At 50.0% G+C, this 22,627-nt stretch overlaps 1 protein-coding gene across 10 annotated transcripts in view; it reads right to left on the bottom strand.

Moving 5' to 3' along the window:
- Positions 1 to 8,862: 8,862 nt before the first annotated feature.
- The window catches only part of TBC1D16 (TBC1 domain family member 16), a 33,662-nt gene continuing 19,897 nt past the window's right edge, over positions 8,863 to 22,627 (bottom strand). For 8 of the 10 annotated variants that reach the window (XM_055696665.1, XM_055696691.1, XM_055696701.1 and 5 more), the window contains 9 exons: positions 18,924 to 19,121; positions 17,948 to 18,095; positions 16,713 to 16,880; positions 15,871 to 16,019; positions 15,013 to 15,147; positions 13,709 to 13,895; positions 12,393 to 12,572; positions 11,706 to 11,852; positions 8,863 to 11,084 (listed from right to left, as the gene is read on the bottom strand). In XM_055696665.1, coding sequence (XP_055552640.1) covers positions 10,839 to 11,084; positions 11,706 to 11,852; positions 12,393 to 12,572; positions 13,709 to 13,895; positions 15,013 to 15,147; positions 15,871 to 16,019; positions 16,713 to 16,880; positions 17,948 to 18,095; positions 18,924 to 19,121 — 1,558 coding nt within the window. In that variant the 3' untranslated portion in view covers positions 8,863 to 10,838. The remainder of the gene's footprint in view (positions 11,085 to 11,705; positions 11,853 to 12,392; positions 12,573 to 13,708; positions 13,896 to 15,012; positions 15,148 to 15,870; positions 16,020 to 16,712; positions 16,881 to 17,947; positions 18,096 to 18,923; positions 19,122 to 22,627) is intronic. The other 2 variants (XM_055696718.1, XM_055696725.1) reach the window with 2 other exon arrangements.

Below are 22,627 nucleotides of genomic sequence, written 5' to 3'. Positions count from 1 at the left end.
GTGCAGCAGATGTGCAGTAAATGCAGTCAAACCAGCCAGTTCCAGAGGGCAATAATGGGGAAAAAAGTGGAGGCAGTGAGATTTTGGGGTGATGCGGGAGGACTCCTTCCCTCTGGGGACCTGCTGCAGCTCACCCCAGGGGCGTCCTTACCAGCAGGGACTGAAACACTGAGCAAAGCCCAGCAAGAGCAGCAGAGACAGGCAGATAACAGACCCACCACAGAACAGTGACTAATATATGGGGAAGGCTCGAATGTACCATGGTGCTGCTGGATGGCTGGGGTGGAGTGTGAGCCAACCTGGAGGAATGCGAGGAAGATAAACAGTGAAGGGTGATTCCCCAGGTATTGGGGTGGGCATCGCCGATCAGCAGGGCAAAGTGTGAGGGCTGAAAAGCCGGGGCTGTGCAGCGGGATGTGCTTCCAATGGCACTTATCGGGACCTCTTGAGTTGGGTTGGGCAAAGGCTGGAAGGCTCTCCTGGGATGGAGAGCTGGTGCAGCAGTGCTGCTGGTGCTCCCAGGCAGTGGTCAAGGAGGGCTGTGGTGGCAGCTGTGTCCTTCCCAAGCTTTGCCCCCAGCACAAAGCTCAGACCCCCTGTCCCAACACACCCAGCAGCTTCCTCGCTCCCGCTTCAGCTTGCTAGGGGATTTTGGCAATGCAGACATGTAACACTAAGCCCAGCTGCAGCCATTTTAGACCTGGCATTAGACAAAGCAAAATAAATTCCTGTTAACTGCACCCCCCTGCACCTAAGACCTGGCTGCTGTGGGGGTCTGGGGACTGCAGCTGGCAGGTGCAGGTGAGACTGGCTGCCTGTGCCTGCTCAGCCCTCCCCGTGCTACAGAGGACACAGGGCTGATCCATCTCTTGCCTTGGCTTCTGCTTACGTACGTTCACACTGTTCGTTCCCTGCCTGAATGGCTAAATTAAGCCCAGTAACAATGGGCCATCGATTATCCCATTATATTTCCATCGGGCCTGACTTCACAGCTGGCTCCTGGAGGGGCAGCACACATAGCCTTGGCAGGGGCTCAGTGCAAACAGCCCCTTGATCCTTCTGCTCTCCAGAGCCCTGAGCTCGATGCACCAGGCACTTTGGTAACGCTGGGTCCACGGCCCTGCGTCAGCTGCTGCCCCATCCTCCGTCAGGGATGGCGTGGCAGAACCCACACACCAGCAGCGATGCACCTGCAAGGGAAATGGCCTCTGCTTCAGGGGAACCTCCCCATCCCTGGAGGACTCTCAGGGGCCATCCCCGCTCTGGCAAGCTCAGGGCTTGCTCCAGCCGTTAGCACAGGCCCGGGGGCCGTGTCCTCTCTGCCCGCTGCTTACCGCAGGGCTGTATCCCCTCCCAGGTCCCCCTCTCCCCTTGTTGCTTCCTCCTGGCCAGCCATGGCAGAAGCACTGCCTGCCTCTTCCTCTCATATGTGAAGCCTAGGAGAAGCCAAGTGATGCAGTCCTGCAGATCCCCCCAGCCCACCCCACCACATCCCACCCTGTCCCACCCCATCCCATCCTGTTCTGTCCTGTCCCATCCCATCCTACCCCATCCCATCCTGTTCTGTCCCACAGGGGAACAGCCCCAAGAGCACCAGGTCTTAGTTGGCCGTTTCTTCCTGAAACGTTTCATCCTTGCTCATTCTTTTTATTACCCAAACCACTGACAAAGCGATTTTTCAAGAGCAGAGAGGTCAGCGCATGCAGACCCTCATTGCCTGCCTTGCGGTGCCCACCCTCCTGGCAGGGGTCTGGCTTGGCTCTGCCCCACACCTCCATGATGCCTGTGAGCCTCCAGGTGCCATGGAGCATCCTTCCAGCCGCAATCTGCAGGAGAAGGGATGAGCAGAAGGAGAGGGGCGGGCACCCCGGGGTGGTGCTGGGTGACATGGGCAGTGCTGTGTGGGGTGGCAGCCCAGGGAGGGCCCCCAGTCTCCCTGCGTGGAGCCCATGCTTGCGGGGGGAGCTCCAAAGCAGCACAGCAGGGCGGTGATGATGATGACGCTGCTGTGTCTTACAGGGATGCTTCGCCTGCAGATCTCCTACCTGCGTCAGCAGCTGAATTCCCTGGTTTCATTCCCCACTCTGGCAGCTCCTTAACCCTTTCCTCCCAGCATATGAGGAGGCATGGCTGAGCACACAGGCTTCTTGGAGCTTGCATGGTGGTGGTTGTGACCCTTTGGCTGTGGCAGCCAGGCCTAACCCTGTTCCCACATGCCTGCAGGAAGGGATGCAGGATTTTTCAGCTTGCAGAAGCTGCTCTGCACTCTGCAGATTTCCTGCAACCTTTGCATGGCACCCCTTTAGCATCCTGGTCTGGCTGTACCGCATCCCTGCACTCAGCAAGCAGCCGGTGGTGCTGCTGCTGTCTGGAGCTGGGGCTGGGGGCTGCCGTGGTGTGGGGCTGTGCTGGAGACCAGGGTGCGCTCTCCCTGCTGGCCCCGTCCCTGGGGAGAGCCAGCAGGATGGTGGCTGCTGCTCACTGAGCACCTTCCCAGTGCTCACTGCTGCAGCGCTGGCATTGGGGCAGGTTTATCACCTTGGCAGAAGGTGTTTGGGCTGTTTCCAGGGGTTTCCAGTCACTGCTGGAAGTTTTTCGGTGCCCATCCTCCAGTGCAATATGTGGGAATTGGGTTCCTGGTGCTGGGACCTGGCTGCTGGAGCTGATTTGAGCTGGGCAGCCCTCCCCGGGGCATGAGTAGTACCAAAGAGCTCTCTGCCTTCATCTGCGGCACAGGCTCTGCCCAGTGCTGAGGGCTTGGGGTCACACAGAGGGCTGGGAACACTCTGTGGGGTGTTTGCCATGTCCCCACAACACCTCAGCTCTGGCAGGGCTCCCTGCACCTCCCCTGCACCCCAGGGTGCAGCGAGCTGGAGAGGAAGAACGGCTTGATGCTCCCGGGAGGCCGTTGAGCTTTAGAGGGACGGTGGCTTTGGCATCCCTGGCGTACCCGAAGCATGCCTGCAGAAATGCAGGTGGCTGCAGGCCTGGGCAGCATCACTGTTGCAGAGCCCCAGGTGTGCAGGCTGGCTGCGACAGGCTGGTTTGGGGCTTGTGAAGAGCATTGTGGTGGCCAAGGGGCAGGATTTGAAGGCTGTGCCCACACTGGGTTGTGGTCCCTGGGCAAAGTGGGGTCGATGGGGCTGGCAGTTGGTGGAACTGAGTCTTGAGGGGGAACGCACCCATTCGGAGCCCGGCTGCCGATACAACTCGGGCTCCATGTTGCACAAGGAGCCATTTGGTGGATCTCCAGGTGTCTCTGCAATGCTGCTCTGCCCCCCTCCCGGAGCTGGGAGGCTCCTGGCAGCGGGGCTCAGCAAGGCTCTTCCCAGTGCTGCTCTTGGAATGCTTGATTTAGATTTTAGATTTTCAGACTATTTTTCTATGTTGTATAAGCCTGTGGAAGGCAACATACAATCTTGGCTCAGCACAGGCAGGGCAGAGCAAACCCCCTCCTCTGCCCTGCATGTCTCCGTGGGATGCTGAGCTCTCCCAACACATGAAAGCACCTGAGAAACCTCTGGAGAGCAGATGCCCACTGCCCAGCCCCAGTAGCTGAGCCACCTCCCTGGCTGCCTCTGCCAACACCAAGGTTAGTCAAGTACAGCCGCAGACAGAAGCAGCTTAACTCGTTTGTGGTTCCTGAAAGACAAACACAAGCCAAACAAAACCAAGAGTCTTTAGGCTGCTCCCTCTCTGTGTCCCTGCTGCTGCTTTGCCACATGAAGCAGGAGCTTTGGCAGGGGCTGAACTTGCAGCTGGCTGAATTTGGAGGGACCTGGTGTATCCGGGCATGGTGGAGGAATGGGGGCAGCTGGAGAATCTCTTCCAGTCGGCAAAAAGCACCAATAAAAGTGCCAGCTGATGCCAGGTCCCTTTTACTGGATTGCCTGAGCTGTCACTGTGCTCACTCTGGTGATTTTGGAGCATGCCTGGCATCACTGGGTCAGTTGTGGGCCCCAGGAGACACAGACGGCTCCACACATCCAGCTGGCTGCAGGCAAACCCAAGTCCCATAATGGCAATTTTCCTTTCAAGATGACCTCATACAAGGGCAGCTGCTTGGTTAATTCTGCTTAAAAAAATGCACCTGTAGTAGTGTGGTGATTATCTCATTGGTGTGCACCTCCAACCCCTCAAGTCCAGCAAAACACAGGAGGACATTTCATGGTGCAGCCAGAGCAATAGCAGGGTGGAGCAGGTCCCAGTGTGAAAAGAAATCCTAACCTCGGTGTTCATGCTCATGCATCGTGGCCCTGGGGATGGCCCCAAGGACTTTAACAAGAGGAAGCATTTTGATTTTGCCTTGGGTTTCTGGTTTTTGTACCACTGCACCATGGCGTGGCTCTGCTTATTTATTTATTTGCAGAGATGCCAGCCTGCTGAACAGAACGGAGCAAGCTTGCAAGGGGAAACAGGAAAAAACCCAACCCCCTTTGATAGTCCCTTCCCATGAGACCAGCTGAGGCTTTGTTTTAAAGGTGAGCTGCAGGACGTCAGTTTAAATGACAGCAGCCTGCAGACAATGATGGGCTTGGAAACAAACCACCAAAGCCACAAGGGTGGGCAGGGGTCCCCCTGCTTCCCAGGGGCTGGGGGCCGAGCCCAGCCTTCTGAGAGGGGGAGAAGGGGCTGGGGACAGTCCCTGCCCTGGGGACGGCTCACCCTGATGACAGGCATAGCTCCCACTTCCCTCTCCAAGCCCTGCTCCCCATGCCTGGCTGGCTGCTAGAGAGCTCAAAGTCTTGCATGGCCAAAATCTGCTCTCTGGAGAACCTCTCCAGCACTGACTATTTCTATCAGCTGTATTTACTTTTCAGGTTTCAAGCATAACATTTATTTTAACTACCCCCAGCTGAACCACACGGGTGGCATTTGCCGCCCAGGACTGCTGAGGGATGTTATAGCAACGCTGGTCCACAGACACTGCCCCAGCCTCAACGCCCAGCCCGACAAGGAAAGCCCTGCAGGTCACCTTTAGCAAGTGGCCCAGGCGAGCGCTCAGTGCATTCAAGCATCTTGCCCCAAAACCAAACCAGCCTGCTGAGTCCATTACTGAGACTTGCTTCATGACAGCATTACCCAAATATTTTCTTATTAAAACCAGCAGCATCCAAACGCACTGCTCTCCACCTGGCAGGTGAATGTGCTCTTACAAAACCAGGCTGGAGAAGCCTCTCCAAACCATGGCCTCTTCAGATAGGTCTTAAAATAGAAAACTGTGACTAGCTCACTGGTGGATGGTGGAGGAACCCAGGGCTGAGCCCTGCAGCACCCCACCTGGCTCTGCCCCAGCACCCACCGCAGCCACTGCAGCATCCCCGCGCCCTGCGAGGAACCGGCGTGGCTGGGGAGGGCAATCGCTGTCCTGCAGACCTCGTGCTGCCAGAAAGCAGTCCTATGGGCACATCAACCTGCAGGCAGGTTCAGCACATCAGGTATTTTTAAACCAAAAATTTTGGCATTTTTGACCTGCTTGAACTGGCCCCACGGATATGGGTGCTTGTGGAGCTCGTCTACACACCTGGACACTAGATTTCAACAGCCGAGGTACCACAAATACCACTTGACTGCTGCAATTTCCAGACTAGTGTCAAAATTGCCTAAAAATTGTTTTTTGAAGCCAGAAACCCTACAAAATGCGAGGAGGAGCCTAGTTCCCTGGTGGAATACCTCAGGGGATCGTCCTTGTGCTTGGCTAAGCTTCCTTCTGCCCAGGTTAGATGAGCTGGGGAGGGGGAGCTGCGGGCAGAGGCCACCAATGCAGCAGTGGGGCACAGTGGCCGGGAGCAGTGGTGATGGCCACCGGCTGCGAGGCGTGGGCAGAAGACAAGCTCTGAAAAGATCCTGCTTTTTTCTTAGAAAACTCCAGTCTGCAAAGGAGCAAAGTGAACCAAGACCTCATGCACCCACCGTGAGGGGTGCAGGACACAATAAAAAGCCCAGCTTGGCAGCAGGCATGGCCTGAAGGGAGGCCAGAGGCCAGAGCTCAGCTCTGTGACCTGGAGAGGTTTTGAAGCACGGGAGCCTGGACCTTCACAGCAGAACTATTTTTCAAAGCCCTTTTTAAGCCTGAACTAAGAGACAGTTGCCTGTCATGACTAGAAGAAGAAATGAACTCCATTCAAAGAGCAGCAATTTTTGGGTACTTGGATGATGTTGAAGCTTGGCTGAAGTGCAGACTGCAACAAAATTGGCCACAAAAATATTTAAGGAGCTTCCTCTACATTTCCAGCTTTGCAGTTAGAGCAAGCTGCTTCTGGAGCAGCCTACGGGGAAAGCAGGGGACCTGGCAGCTTTTGGGGTGCAAGTAATTTTGGGAAAGAACTGGGCAGGGGGCTGAGCCATGCCGGAGGAGGGTTTCTCCACCAGTGCTCCGGTGGCCCTGGGATGGGCAGCACCAACCCAGCTGCTCACCCTCGTCGCAGTCACCGGCAGCCCCGTGGCGAGTCCAAGCCAGCACCGCCAGCACAGCTCCCGCTGGCCTCAGCTGGGGCTGCCCCAGCTGCTGCTTTTCGTCCCAGTTGGAAAGAAATTGCACGTTGTGTTTCTAAATGTTTAAATGAGAGAAATAAATGGTGTGCGGAGACTTCCCCAAAGTGCTGAGCACGAGCAGGGCAGGGCTGGGCCCACACCCCGGAGCGGGACGTGACCATGAACTATAGCTGGCCAGACTGGTCTGGTTTTATGACCCAAGCGGAGAGACATGGGGATTAACCAGCCAGCCCACGGGGGACAAGCTAAGTTGAGTTTTAAATTCTTTGGTGCTTGTAATAACTCAGGTGAGTCTCTTTGTTCTTGTGAACTGTAATTTTTCATTTGACAGACAGCGTCCCTTGAACAAAACAGCCAAACAGCCATGTCCAAACACACCCATGCCCAGGAAGTGAGACCAAGCTAACCAGCCGCCTCTTTGCTCCAGTTCAAATGCAAACGTCCCACAAACTGAGACCCTAGCAGCATCTGGCTGCACACGCTGCTCCACGCCTGGTGCTGCTCCAGGGGCCTCAGCTGCTGGCATGGGTAATGCTCAATGCTGAGGACAAACGAAGCCATTTCGCTGATCCCCTCCTGCTCGTGGGGCAGCTGGTCTCCTCCTGGCCCCGGGATGGTGCCGGGCCGTGTTCCCCTCTCCCCATGCCCAACAGCAGCCCAGACATCGCGGCAGGGACATGGCTGGCATGGCCCAGCCTCTGCCCTACGCGGCGCACGCTCTCCTTGGCGTTCCAGATGCAGGCCATCGGGGTTCCCCGCTGGGATCACGAAGCATAGTGTTACCACTACCAGGAGTGAGGACTCGGTTTTCTTTTCTTCCTGTTCCCCTTCCCCCCGGCACCAGGAGGCAGAAGGATATGTCAGCTCAAGGCTGAGTCTAAAGAGGCTTATGCTGACTATTTACCTTTGCAAGGGCCTATTTTTGGCTGCTCAGCTGTAGCTAATGCAATGAACAGGGCAGCGATTCATAAGAGGAGCCACATGAGGGTCATTGTTTCTAGGATCCACTTTGCCCCTTTGTAAGGGCCAGAAGCCTTGCTTTTTTGTTGTTGGTTTTGTTGTGTTTTTTTTTTTTTTTCCCCAGATGACAGATTGTCACAAGGAAAAAAGGGATCTTGGGGACAGGTCAGAAGGACCTTGGAAACCTGCTGCTGTGTCCGATGCAAACACGGACTTGCTGCCTTTCTTCCACTGTGCAGGAAAATCCCAAGGTTGCTCCTGATCTTACCCCAGCTGCTGCCAGAGGGCTCCAGGTCCCCGCGCAAACAAGCTCGGAAGTTTGTGGACATCCAGTGTGAATTTAATAATGGCATCGCAAGTTAACAAACAGGCTGAGACTGGGATCTCACCCAGTCACCCAGGATGCGACTGCTGCTGGTAAGTGGGGAGCAGCTGGGTTATCAGCTCTGTCTCTATTTTCCTGACTATTGTGGAGTGGAGGCTGGTGTGCGACAGGAGCTCAGGGACCTGCTGCAACAGAAGGACACCTGAAATCTGCCAGCAGCAGGACCCGCAGGGGACACCAGGCACAGGAGAGCTGGCCAAGGGGTGGCACGCCACTCCTGGCAATACAATCCCATGTGGCTGAGCATCATTTCAAACAGAAAGAACAGCTTTTTCCATGTGCTGGAAAACTGCAGTGCTGAGTCTATAACTAAACAAATCCTGAGTGATTTCCACATTGCTGAATGACATTTTAATAGCGGAAAAATAATGCTCAAAATTATCCACTTCATCTCTTCCTATTGTCTTTTACTGGCTGGGAACCACTGCTGCAGCAAAAACAGCTCCGGATCTTTTTGTTGGTGGTGTTGGTGCCTCCCAGTCTGCTGCAAGCAGCCAGTGACCCAAGGTGGGGTCTGCCTGCCCCGTGCCCAGCACGCAGAGCCTGGCAGAGCTGCCCTCATGCTGGCCGCTCCTGGCGCAGGGCTCCCAAGGAGGCACCCGGCTGCTCTGGCGCTGCTAGATGAGCCCACAGTGGTGCACAGGCCAGGTGGTGATGCCCATCCTGCACAAGGAGGCAGGTGACAGCGCCTGGCTCCTGCTGTCCCTATGGGGAACTGGCACCTGCCCGTGTGCCACCAAGCTGGGAAGATGCTTCTGGCATTTTCTGACGTGGGTTTTCCGACCCTAATTCAGCCACCGCTGCTTACAGCTTGTGTCTAGATGAACACGTCAAGTGTGGCCACATCTCCCCAGGCTGAAATCAGCAGAGCCTGGGGAGAGCAACACAGACCCAGCACCCAGCATATCTCTTTGCAGGGCTGCAAAAGGAATGGCTCAGGCTGTGGGGACAGTGTCTAGCCAAGTGCTATCCCCCGACTATAAGGTATGGCACCCAGCCTGTAGAGCAACGTACCACACAAATGCCTCACACAAACTTTTATTATTCAGTGAAACATCATAAACCTCAAAGAACTCCCTGTTTTTGCAACAAAGCAGCCACCAGCCCTTATGCAAGGTGTCACCCCCTACAACCCCAGCATGCACCTGCAGCCTTGCAGCCTCAGCACCTCTTGAAGCTGGGCTGTTTTGGAGGTGTGCAATATGCAGTAGGCTTCACCATTGCTCTCATCAAGGGGAAGGTTTTCATCCTCTGAATTAAAGGCACACAAATCAGGAGCCAAACTGTCCTTCTGCCACACCACAGCCAGTCTTTGGCATAGTGCCTGCGTAGGGTCAAGTCTTCTTCCCCTGAGGAATACAGCATGCCCTTGGTTTGTGTTGGTTTCACACAAAGCATCCCAGTTGCCGGCCTTACTTCCCAGCAGGTATGGGGCACGTGGACTCCAGAACAGGCTGTAGGTAAGGCCTTGCAGAAAAATTTTTATAGAGAACTTTGCTTGTCAGATGCAGGTATCTGCTGCAGCACTATGCAGGAGGAAATGGAGTTTTCCACATGTGCTAATAGCACAAGCATGCCTGATAGGCAAAGCTGAAAAGTGAGCATGGACTTCCCCCCCATCAGACGAAGACAGCTGTGTAAGAGAAGCAGTGTGGTTGGGAGTGACAGGGAGTGTGACAACCAGGAAAGGCTGCAAGACTTCACATTCCATGCAGAGGGATGCAGCAAAGCTGGCACAGCCCACTGTCACCTTGTCTCCTTTTTCCTTCTAAGAAGGAAACTACTCCCCTGGCTCTGTTTGGCACAAATGCTGGCTCGGGACACACCTTCTGATGCCACTGAATTTGGTAAGGACATTTGGCAACAGAGCTGTGCTCAAGACCCCAGCTCCACTTCTAGTTGGCAAATTTTATAGAAGACAAGAGGAGAAACATGCTGTCCTTTCAAAAATACTTCAAGGGAAACCTTTACCAGAGATGGAGCTCAGCAAAAATGACTGCAACGAAGTTTCACTTTGGGATGGGGAAGAGGGTGCACTACTGGCACCAACTGAAGAGCCTAAAGCCCACTTGGAGTGTATGTGCTACAGCCTATGGCAAAGACAGGTAAGGACAGTTTATAGTAATTGAGAAGGGCCAAAGGAAACACAATGGGAAACATACTGCAAACAACAGACTTCCATAAACAAGTGTCTGAAGCCTGTAGTTGTCAGCATAAACAGCTTTGCTGTAATGTCATGAAGAAGTAAACTTCAAAAGGTGTCTGTGAAATACCCTGACTACAGCAAAGCAGTGCTTTAAGAACTGTGGCTGTACACTTTCTGTACAAATGGAAAAAAAATCATGCCAGCAAGTATGCTGTATAAAAAAAGGCAAGAGACAAGACCTTTAGGTGACCAGTTCTTCCTTGCCAACAGATACCTTCCCTTCAATCCCCAGTCTGCAGTTTTATTTTTGGCAGATTATAATTAAAATGGTCTTTATGGCTTTAGAGAGAAGCCACTAAGCTGTACGTTTTGGTTGAAGCAGAGGGTGTGTGTGTGTGGTATGCTCTGGATGAAGCGCCATCGCAGAGAAAGGTCTGGCCACAGCTCTGCTTCTTCCACCTGACCCACAAATGCTGCTGGTTGTACTTGGCTCTCTTTAGTGTTCTCATTTCTCATCAGCAAGTGACAAAGTTCTGGTTGCTAACCAGTCCAATCCCAGAGGCAGAATAAAAAGTCCTTGTTAAGATCTAGAAAAAGCATGTTTCTAACAAAATCAAATCCAAACACGTGCAAAAACTGTTCCTGGTTTGATGCATTTTGTTCAGGTTCCACCACCAGTGCACTGGAATTCGCTTCCCTTGTAGAGTGATTTAATTCTTCTTCCATTCTCCACCTTTCAGTCTTCCCAGGAGTCTTGACAAGCTATCCCTCCATTTTTGTCTTCAACATTTTTTCCTGTGCACATCCTTCCTGCCCTTCCTGCTTCCGCTGTCACACCCTGTTCCTCTACAGCTATTTTCGGAAAGCAAAGACGTCCCGTGTTTTCAAGCCTCTCTTGCCTTCGCTTCCTGGTTTAGGAGAAGATACTTCCACCAGTCCCCCATACGGGCAGCTCTCAGACTCCAGGTGATGGCCAGAGCACTCCACAGCAGGGATGAAGCCGCTGTCCCACATTCCTGTCCCACACAGCTTGCACAGGTCATGCAGGCTGCAAGGGATGCAGGGTAACAGGTGGAACTGATAGAGCAGACTCCTCGCCTAGATGGGAGAGAGAGAGAGAGTCGTTCACTCCTCACCAGGGGACGAACATGGAGAGCAGAGATAGCAGGGGCCTCCTGTCCCGTCCTCCCACTTAGCTACCTTAGAAAAGCCAAAGCTTCAGCAAAGGAGCATCCCTCCTGAACACAAACCTGAAGGTTAACTGAGGCACTGGGAACGCTGCCAGGTCACAGCAGCTGCCACACGCTGCGGCGCATCCCACAGCCTGCAGTCACTCCCTGCCTGAGATGGACTGGGGACCGTAGCACAAAGATGAACAGCTGTCTGCCATGTTCCTGTGTGTGTGCAAGGGCCATCCCAACCACTCTACACTCCCAAGCACTCTACAACTACTTCTTCTTTCTGCAAAACTCGTTTCCAGGCAAACAGCAGCATCCTACCCTCCCAGGCTCCAGACAAGTAGGGCCTATAGGATCTGCGAAAGACAGTTTAGTGATGACTTGTCAGTGGTAGGTTTACGGTTGGACACAATGATGGTGAAGGTCTTTTCCAACCTAAACGATTCTATGATTCTATGAAGCATCTGTCCCTGATTTTCTCAATGTTCTGACTCATTTCTTGGACCTAAGACTCAGCCCACATCAGCCCACGGGCATTTACCTTCCTGAGTACAAGTTCTCCGTTCATGTGCATAGCCAGGTTGCCAAAATGCAGCAGCATCTGGTCGGTGGCCAGCTGCTGTTCAATGACATCATCCCCATAAATCACCACGATGGCCACACAGATAAAGAGGTGGAAATAGTCAGTCTGCAATGAGAAAACAGGGGCTGGAGTACAGCAGGTGGAGGCAGAGGTCTGACTTAACTTCCCCACCTCCACAAGCATGTTCTTAGTGAGATATTTTGCTCCCTCCAGTTTTGCTTAGTGCTATACCAAACGTGTGTTACTGGTGAATTCTGAACCACGCTGAATCAAACCCTCTTCCCTTTACAGTGTGGCAGCAAGGTTTGCACCACAGCTTTCAAAGCACTCTAGTGATTTTTGGGAAGACATTTTCTAGCTGTGTAAGAGAAGTCTGAACTTCAGAAGTGCATGTTCAGCACTTTCTGAAAAAAACCTCATTCTGAAGCCCAGACACCCTCAAGTAGGAGAGGCAGGCCTCCATCCTCCTGCTACATACATAAATGTCTTTGGTAGTTACAGACCCTCTGTAACACCTACTCATTTTAGATACTTTGCTAGTAAGAGCCTTTATGGAAATTCTGCAATGCTTGCTGAGATGGTGAGGATTCAGCAACGAACATGCTGCTGCCCCGTGCGTGCTGTGCCCATCGCCAGCTGTCTAACCTGATAGTGAGCCCAGCACGCTTCCCACATGCGCAAAGCCTCAGCATCTGGAAATTCACGTTTAAAACAGAGGAGAATCCAACGGTGACAGAAAAGCATCTGCAGGCCATCCTCTCCCAAGGAAGAAAGGTGCTGGTAGAAGCGTGGGTGCATGAGCCGTAGCAGCTCTCGCAGGTACATCTGGAAAAGATGCTCTGAACTGAGCCGCTGCCTTGTGCACAAGGACCCGCACTGCCCTCACCTGCCATCCCCGGGAGCCCCGCACTGTGTGCCAGACCGGGGCTCCTGCAGAGCTTGCCACAGCTCTCTCCTCTCACAAAGAGCTCCAGCCTGCTGGCCTGTTTATTACAGCACAGCCAGGAGCACACTTGGATCTATCATTAAAGGCCAGGGCTCACAGGCCACGGCAGCTGTTTCACAAGGAAGGATGATGGGTGGAAAGAAAATCCCATGACAGCTACATTGTGAAAAGAAAGAAGGGGAGAGATTCAGGCTGAGGAAAGCAGCTAGAGCCTTAAAAACTAGAGAAAAGAAAGGACATAGCTATCTCTGGTAATATTTCATTTCAGTAGAGGCTGAGCAATATGGAAGTGATTTTGGAAAGCCTGACTATACAGGCACATTACAGTGCATAAATCTGTACGTTAACTAACTGCACCTCACCAGCAGCCTCCCATGAGGTTTCCACCATAAGTTTAAATTGGTGCCATCATGATCCAGGCAGGATTGTTCAGATTTAGAATGGATTTTTCAGGATTTTAACCAGAAAACAGTTGATATTCATGTTAAAATCTAAAAAGTTCCAATTTTTAAACAAGATCACCCTATTTTAAGAAACTCTGTCAGATGTTTAAGGCTTTTCATTTGGACATAATTTAAAAAAGCTATTAAAATTGTTAAGAACTTAAAAAAAAAAAAAAAACACAAAGAAGAGGGCTACAGCTCAGTCAACTCCTCCACATTGTTCACACCAAATGCTCCAGAACCAGGTCAAAAATGAACCAGTGAGTCTTCACTGCCTGAGAGAAGTGCAAAGAAAAAGCAAGCAGCCTCTGGACACATTTGATCATAAAAGGTTCCTTGAACCAGCACCCTTTAGCAGAGCCAGGGTAACTTTACTTGAACAATTTATTGGTTATAACTGCCTCTGGAGTGGCCCAATCACTCAGGATCAATTTTATCCACCAGGTATTTTGTGGCTTTAGTGTGATTCAGCATGGTGGAACCCAACAGCTCAGGTAACTGCTTTATGGTATTCTTCTAATTTGACTGGGGAGAGAAGACAGGGATAAAGGGAGCTCAGCATTCAGCCTCACCAGCTGTTTCTCCATATCCTCATCCCGGGGTGAGCTGATGAAGATTGTGTTCTGCATCAATCCTACAAAGCACCAGAAAGTATCCGACTCATCTAGGACCTCTGTCAGGAGTGGGGCAACCAGGTCAGACATCCCCTGGGAGTATCCAATTGTTGGGTTAAATATTGCATAGTTCAGCAAGATCCTCCTGGAGAAGAGATGCAAATGGAGAAGTGAGACAGAGAGGGCAAGTCACAGCTGAGCACAGTGTCCCTTCCCTCCTCCCCCAACTCCCACCCGACAGGCTAAGTCAGGTGAAGTGTAAAAGAGCAACAGATCACTCCTGCCATCCAGAAGATTAACCTGCAGTTGCACCCGGATGCTTGTGAACTTTTGAACACCTCTGCAGCATGTTGCATCCCACAGAATCGCTTTTGCTAAAACAACTGTATCTAGAAGCATAACAAAGATACACTGACACTATACCTAACTGGAACTCTCATTTTTTTAGGATTACAACGTTTTGCATCAATCCAAAGAGGCTTTTGGATGGATGGGAACTCTGAACAGCACTCAGCAGCCTAAGACAATGGATTTGAACAATGCTCCTTAGGCTCCTGTTTTCCAGCTGCAGTGCAGCCCACTGGGAGCAGTGCAGTAGCAACAAGCAACACAGTTCATCTCAAGTACAAAGACACCCTACGGTAAGGCGCTTTAACACATACAGATAAACCCTGCTGCAAACATCAGTCCAGTGCAATAAACTCCAGGAGAAGGTTTTGCATACACAGACACCAAAATACAAAATGAAAACAAAAATTTAAAAAGACTAAGAGGACAGAAATGAAGGGCCCATGGGAAAAGAGTGATGATGCTTACACACCCATGAGGCTCTAAGCCATACTGCTAGATGAAATCCAACTGTTTTGCAGGCACACATTTACAAGTCACACCCCCACGAAACAGACTCTGGTATACTTGTCCTCCATCCTGTCAGAAGAAACCACAGACCCATAAGCTTGCCACAGCATCCATGACCCTCCCACTGCCACAGAAAGCTCACACATCTTCTGTGCCTGTGAGTGCAGGGAAGCAAGGTGATGGGAGCAGGGTTATTATATCAAGAAGTAAACGACTAAAGCAGCAGTGAAAGCACTGGGGAGGAAGTCCTTGTTTTTGCATGACTTGGTACCGGTCACTGTACGCATGGTGCTCCCCAGCGTTCCCAAGGCAGCGACCTAGGCAGCCTTGGCCGGGGGGCTTACCAAGTTTTCTATACATTCAGTAGGACACGTTGTTTGGACCAGTAGCATCAAACACTTCACCTCATAGTTTCCACATTTGGGTTGTTCTCCCCTCGAAAGAACTGGTTGCTGCGGTCAGTCCTCACAACATCTTTATCTACCGTGAACTGTACTTTACGGCAAAAATCCTTCTGTTCATCCGGAGTCATCGAAAGCCTGAAAATCGAGCAGCAGCAGGAGTATGTTGCCAAGAGAGGAATATGATTTCCACAAGGAACAAAAAGCCCTATTTCAGCTTTAGTTTGCAGAGAAAACCTATTCCTGTAGAGAGTTTTGTCATCACCTGAAAAACAGACCAGCAGGTCTGTCCAGAACTGCAGATTTTCTGTCCAAATTGACTACTAGAAGGAGCCTCCTGAGTTATAAACAGGATGACACGATGTGTTTTCCATGAAAAACTCCACTTCAGAAGCAGTCAGACTCTGGTCTCTGATGCTCCTTGTGGGTGGCATGCCAGAACTCACCACTTCGTTCCAATCGTCTCTTAATTAATACTACTACTAGTCCCTCACCATCTTAAATATACCCACAGTAGTTTACAACATATAGTTCTTGCAGTAATAACTTCCTTGAATTAGATATCCCTTCTTTTTCCCTATTTTTATCTCCAGATACACTTATTAAGAAATAGAAGACCCCAATTTCACCTTGTGTTCTAAACCAAGCGTGCTAAGTTTGTCGTGTTGTCTGTGAGAGAACTTACCTGCATGGTATTAATGAGCCCGTTTCAAGAACCCAAGTGAGATAATACTTGAGCTACACAGTGTTAGTTCCAAACTCTCAAGAGGTCAGCTGTGCCTGATATTCCTCCTTTACCACCTGACTGCGACATCAGGCTTGAGGAGAGATGAGCAGGGGAGGATGAAGCTGGTCTGTTACCTTTTCTCCTGGATCTCAAAGTATTCTTTCCTCTTCTGCAGTCTCAGTGCCTCCCTCTCTTCAGAGGTGGACTCGTAGCTGTAGTAGTGCAGCAGAAAGGGCCACACCTCCCCACGGATGGAAATATCAATCCCACCAAAGAAAATGGCCTGGAAGAAGGAGCAAAAGTTATGACTGGTACAGTTTTAACATTCCCAAAAACAGCAACAAGAAACTGCCCGCTACTATGCTTCGGTGGCTTTGCAGTTCTTTCCTGACAAGTGACGCCTTGATTCAAGCTCCTGCAATTTGCACATGTTTAGAGGGAAAGTGCTGGCCTTCTATTCCCAGACGAGACACAAATCGGGCTCATTTCAATGTCAATAACCCCCCCTGGAGAGGCTCTATGATTAACGTGTTGTTCTCATGTCACGGCTTAATCCCCAATCTTGGAGACACTGCATTTCACTGCAAACTTCTCTCTCAGGACCTGGACCCAGTGCTCCCCTGGAAACCCTGCATTATTTCATACAGTAATCTCAATTTTTCTTTCTTTGATTTGTTCACACTGCGTTTTGCAAACACATCTAGCACTAGATACTTTGGTTTACTAATTCCAACCGGCAGCAGAAGCCAGATGGCTCACGCTCCTCGCTCAGGGAGACACCCTACCATCCTGCCTGTAGCTGACACATCTGCAATCCCAGCAAGACCTCCAGCCGAGCACAATACACCAGTCTTTATGCCCTCAAACACCCAGTTCTTGCCCCAGCATGAAAGCAAACTCTTGCAGCTTCTACCTGGGCACTCGCACTCTGTGGCAGGAGAGGAAGGATCAAAACCGCAGCAGCCAGCCCTCTCACCTTCTGCAGCTTGTACTCCTCTTCCACCTGTCCGGATTCATTCAGGTGATGAAGCCAGGCAGCCACGTCGAGACGCTTGTACGTGTTCTCCTCCGGGTGGGTTTCCGAGGAGGGCAGCTTGGGACGGCGGATGGAGAACTGCATACATGTTTTCTCATCAGTAAGCTGCTGAACGGGGGAAACCAAAACAAAAAACTGGAGGCAGGAGCCAGAGATAGCAGCAGCGTATGAAACCCAGCAATTTTCAGACCAGGAAAACCTTTTTGCATGGTTCATGTAGGATTAAGCACTGAGGCGCTGCACTTGGAGAGGTGTTTTGTTTGTTTATTGGTTTTTTTAAAAATTAGAACCATTACAATAGCAACAGTGGTTAGAATAATTAAAAAAGAGTACCACAAACCAGCTTAATCTTAAAAAAATTGTTTCCATTCCTCCCCCAATCTTATCCCTGACCTGAAAGTGAATTAATGCTGCTTACAGCAAAACTTCACCCTGCCAGGAATGCCTGCAATAAATTACATATGATTGGCCATATACAAAGGGATTGCTGTTAGGCAAGCAGGGAACTGCACTGCCAGGCTCTCTAAGGGCACTCATGATCCCAGTGCAAGACTGCAGCTGACATTTAATTTAAAAATCAAAGGTTGTTCAATGCAAAAAGTGAGCCCATGCGACCATAATAAGAAAAGCAGCAGGGGGCTCTGTGGGAAGGATGGAAATTTAAAAATCACTGTTTCTAATAAGCACATACAGTATCTTAAACAGATAATTAAAGAGCTCTTATCACATTTGTATGTAGATTGAACAAAATATGGCAAGATGCCTTGTCAAAACATTTTCCAAAGCAGTGTGCTACGCTTCACAAAATGGATGAAAGACTCTGACAGAATTTCAGACCTACCACTGCAGATTTCCCAGCCACCTTACATGCCTAAAGCATAGTGCTGACCTGTTGGGTCTAGCAAAGTAACCACCTAAGCAAGTCTTCTGGATTATCTTGTCCCATATTCCACAGGCAGAACAGGAATGGATGGGGAAAGCAAGTACAAGAGAGACCTCACGTCTGACTTGCAGTGGCATCCTGAGAAACATCCAACACCTTGAAGCTTTCTGCCTGACTTGGTGGCATGAACTTACTGCTTCATTTCTCCAACACACTTCCCTGGCTTAAAAAAGTGTGAAACTGCTGGAAAAACCCTTTTTGCCCCATGAACCTTGCTACCTTGCTCAGGTACCTGGTCCTTGAGATGGGTCTCTGTGCAGTACTTCCATTGCTGAAACACCTCGGACAGTTTATCCAGGCCACCATGGTGAAAATGGAAGATCTTGTACTGGCTCTCCCTGCTTGCAACAACCAGTTGTCCACAGGTGCATGCCTCATCGCTGCGGGACAAAACAACAAGGGAGAACAAGCTGCATTTATTGCCCAGCTTAACAAGGGGCCCAGCAGGAATGGGGAACATCAGATGAGAGAGAGTGGAAAGCAAAATGTGAAGAAGAAGTTGTCCCTTAGAACAGGGCACAGCAGTAACTGTTCAGCTCTGGGATTCGATGATCCTTATGGGTCCCTTCCAACTTCAGCTACTGTATGATTCTGTGACATGGCTATAGTGACCATTTTCCCCAAGAAGCTCCACTTGTGCCTGGTAATGGCACTCTTTTACCCTTCCATCACATGAAGGAATTACATTTTGTCTTCCCTGGAGAAAAAAACACAAGAATTCTGCCCCAGCAACATGAAGGCAGTACACAAAGTCAGAATAACAGGACTAAGCAGACTTGGGCACACACAGAATTGTCTAAAGAAGCAGGGAGTGAGAAGCAAAAAGAGGGAGTAAAAATGTTTTTAATAAATTTTTTAATAACTTGAAAGATAAGAGGCTAAAAGCAGCAAGACCCTCGAGAAGCCTTGCTGAGGGGCAGGCAAGGGAGAAGGTACTATAGACATGGAGATGTTTTCCACACCTCCAGGTTATTTGAAACAGTTTTGGTTAGACAGCTAAGAGCCACCTTTATCTTACTAGGGAATAAAATCCTTTAGGTCCCATAACCATGATTCAGAGGCTCTCCTTGGGAAGGCTGGCACTTGCTTTCCTGGAGACAACCATTAAGGAAAGACTTCCAAGGAGGACCACAGAAGCCATCTGCCTCCAGAGCCCAGGGTGCACTGATCCAGAGCTCACACAAATATCACACACCATTATATGTTACCTAAAGAAGAGGCGAAGGGATCTCATTTGTCCCAGGTCCACTCGAAAGACACCACAGACCTGCTCGAGGGCAAATACTTTCTGCTGTTCGTCCCATCTGGTGCTCTGCGTTTGCCCATTACTCTCCTGGAACTGGGCACTGGTGTCGAGGCTGGAGGCAGAGCTGGTGGAGCAGGTCATGCGATTGTCACACGTGTCCCTGCAGACAAGAGTGTGGGGGAAGAAACCCCGCAAGACATCAGCCAAAGGTGACCACAGATACATCCAATAACCACAGATGCTGCATGTTAAAAATCTTTTGTCAGAGCTCTGAAATTGTGACTCAGTGCAGATCTAAGGAGTCAGTAACCAACAGCCCACAGAAGAGAGTAAAGTATTTTTATTTAAATTAATTTCCTAACATCCCCAAAAATGATCTTATTTTTGGTCTGTTCCTAAACTGCACACAGAACTGGGGAGAACCAAAACCTTTCCTCGAAACACTGACTTTTGAGAAGGCAAAATTAAGAAGCCCAGCATGGGAACAGCCCAGGCTCCTCCGCAGAACGGCCTGTCCCCTGCACCTTGGTGCAGCACAAAGACCAGTTTGGGGAGCCAGTACAGCAGGCTCTCCAGTACAGTACAGTACAGTACAGCCTGCTCTCCAGCTCTACGCTGCAGGATCCCTTCCAACCATTATGCCTCTGAGACTGGTGACCCCTTTGGATTGAAAACCTTGGGCCATTGAAAAAACTTGACTGTAGAAGTACAGGTGCTCAACAGGCTGCTCCAGCAGCTCCAGTGGCATGCAGTGAGTAACTCTCCAAGTCACAGAGTTCTTGCCCCACAGCTCAAGCAACCTCCTCAGCATGCAGCCCAGCTGCTCTGCACCGGGCTGGGGACAGCAGGAGTGAGCACATTCAGACGGCAGCATTGACTAGGGATCTCATCTGGCGAATTCCCTCAGTGACCTGTAAGATCCAAAGATATTTCCCCTGAACTCAAGTTTCTCATTACGCCTCTGCAAGTGGACCTGACAAGCCTGGATTCTTGTGTATAAACCTCAGACAAATGGTTTCCGCTTGAAAACTTGAAACTTTGGAGGGTTAAGGAGTGGGAAATTATACATGAGCTCTTTAACCCACCACAAAGTAGAGAAAGTGAAGCTAGGAGCTCACTGCACCCCAGATATTTAAGAGTAAACTGAGTTTAGATTAAAAAAATCCACATGCCCGCCACCAGCCCTGATCCCAAAAGAAAAATATCACTGCTTTGAGAATTAAGTGAATCTGAAACTGTGACCCCTTGATTCTTAAAAAGGCCAATACATGTGAACAGTCTCAGTGCAAGCTCTGAATGGGTTCCGCTGTGAAATCAGGGTTTGCAAAACAAGGCAAGTAGCAGGTATAAAGACAGCCCCCTGCAATGCCACTTTATGCAATGTTTTCTAATCCGCTTATCTAACAATGTAGGCACTGAATGCTGAAAATCACACACTCAGCATGCATCTGCAGCACACCACATCAGTATGCTTTCCAAGCCTGGCTACATTGCCTCTTCCACAGGGACAAGCCTTATTTGCAGCATCTACCCATGGTTCAGGTCATTGCATTCCAATGCACAGATCCCCGGACATCCCAGTTAGCTGTGGGTTAAATTTTTAACCAAGCCCCTGTGAGCCGCCCAGTTCAAATGTATAACTCAAAACCTTAGCGCCCACACGCATGGGAAATAAATCCCTGAGCCCCCTTCTCTAGTTCTGCAGCATTATGTAGATGAGACCAAGTCTGTTTTACTTGCAGCTAAAAGAGCAGCTTTGCTACTCTGTTCATGAAGTTCTGCTGCTCCATTTCTCTGAAAGAAAGCATCAAAGCAAAACTTATATTCAAGCTATTCGGAGGTTGGTCTTAGAAATGACATGGCAATATCGCCATGCGAGCTGGGATCACACAACATACCCAAACTCACTCAAAAAGGAACGATAGCCGTCTTTCTAGGTTAGATGCTGGGATACGTCCAGTCTCAGTCTCAAGCGCTGCTATACACCATGACCTCCACCTTGTGATTTTTTCCACGAAAACTTTACAGGCTTTTGCAAAAAATCAAGCATTACTTCCTGCTAAAACTGCAAAATGTAAGACTTTCTAAAACGTTCAGTATCTCATGTTAATGCAAAAGTAATAGGAGTCCTGGTACAAGACACTTGTGCTGGACTGCTTGCTACAAGCAGCTGGTATTTATGGAGCAACACCTCATAACAGCCACAGCTGGTTACACAGGATTTTCCTGGAAGAGATGACTCAAACTAGCTCAAAGACTAAACAGAGGCAACCAATTTTCTAAAACTCTTGCAAAGATGAGCTGGTCAGTATGACAAAGGGCTGGAAGACGGGTTGACTGTGAGAATCATTGTCCTGTGGTTCCCTCGTCACAGAGGCCAACATGCCCATTCTTCAAGAGCATCATCTCAAATGACCAGTAGCAGAGATGACTGCCAAGAAAGGATAGTTACCAGCAGATCCAGGCAGGCTCGCTTTGATCCCCAGGAATTGTGTAGCTCCTCAGCACACAATGCTATTGCCAGCTGCAGTTCCTCCTGCTACATAACTGAACTCTGCTTCAGCTACACAAGGAGCTCCTCAAAAACTCAAGAGGCCAGAAAGCCCAGTCACAAAGGTGCTGGCAATGTTGTATTTTCTGGAAATGCTTCTTCAAGATGAATATTTACAGTTCACATTTAGCCACTCATCACAAGCTTGCACACACATCCAACATACACAGAAGCAATCTGAAGCAACACGTGTGTTTTACGTTTTTTACCTTTTCTGGGCCACAAAAAGCCAACAACTGTAAGCATGGTGCCTCAGTGTGTGCAGCCCAGGGAAATTCCAACATTTTCACTGATGTAGAAGATGAAATCTGAAAGAGACATCTGTGCACCCCATGCCATTCAGAGAGGTCAATGAACATGTACATTCATACATAGTATAGATGCAGAGAGAGTACTGCCTCATACACTAGTGCATATTTACTCACTGTGGAAATGAAGAAAAAAACCTCACTGTGTTTAGATTTTTTCTGTATATATTGATTGAAAAAATTTTGAGAATATTCTAATCTGTTGGACTACTTAATTTTAATATCGAGATCATTTTGTATGTAAGTAACAACAAGTAGTATGATCAATGCTAATTTTGTGCATTTGGGTGAGTTCTCTAACTACGCGCACAAGATACATACATGCAAGGGAAGAATATATTATTTTCTAGATTACTATACCTGTTAGATGAGGAATTTATACCAGAGTGCCCTACAAAAGCAGGGAGCCGAAGCACTGCAAGGCAAATAGCTGGAGGAACATTCCAGAGAGACTTTGGGTTGTGGGACCCAGGGAAAACAGAGTGCCGGCTAGTATACAGTACTGCTCAGCAAAACAAGATAACAAGTGCAATGGTCCATGGGAATAAAAGGGACAGGGGAAAAAAAATAAGGAGGATTAGCAAAACCTGAGGCAGGAAACCCACGGACATATTCATGTGTTCAGTTTTGGGCCCCTCACTATGAGAGGGATGTAGAGGTGCTGCAGCATGTCCAGGGCTGGGCAGCGGGGCTGGAGCACAAGTCTGATGGGGAGCAGCTGGGGGCACTGGGGGGTTCAGCCTGGAGAAAAGGAGGCTCAAGGGAGACCTCGCTCTCTACAACTAAGTGAAAGGAGGTTGTAGTGGG

The sequence above is a fragment of the Falco cherrug genome, chromosome 1, assembly GCF_023634085.1.
Source record: "Falco cherrug isolate bFalChe1 chromosome 1, bFalChe1.pri, whole genome shotgun sequence".
In the NCBI taxonomy this organism is placed as follows: Eukaryota; Metazoa; Chordata; class Aves; order Falconiformes; family Falconidae; genus Falco; species Falco cherrug.
The sequence above is the reverse complement of the archived record's forward strand: the minus strand, read 5'-3'. Positions and strand labels throughout refer to the sequence as shown.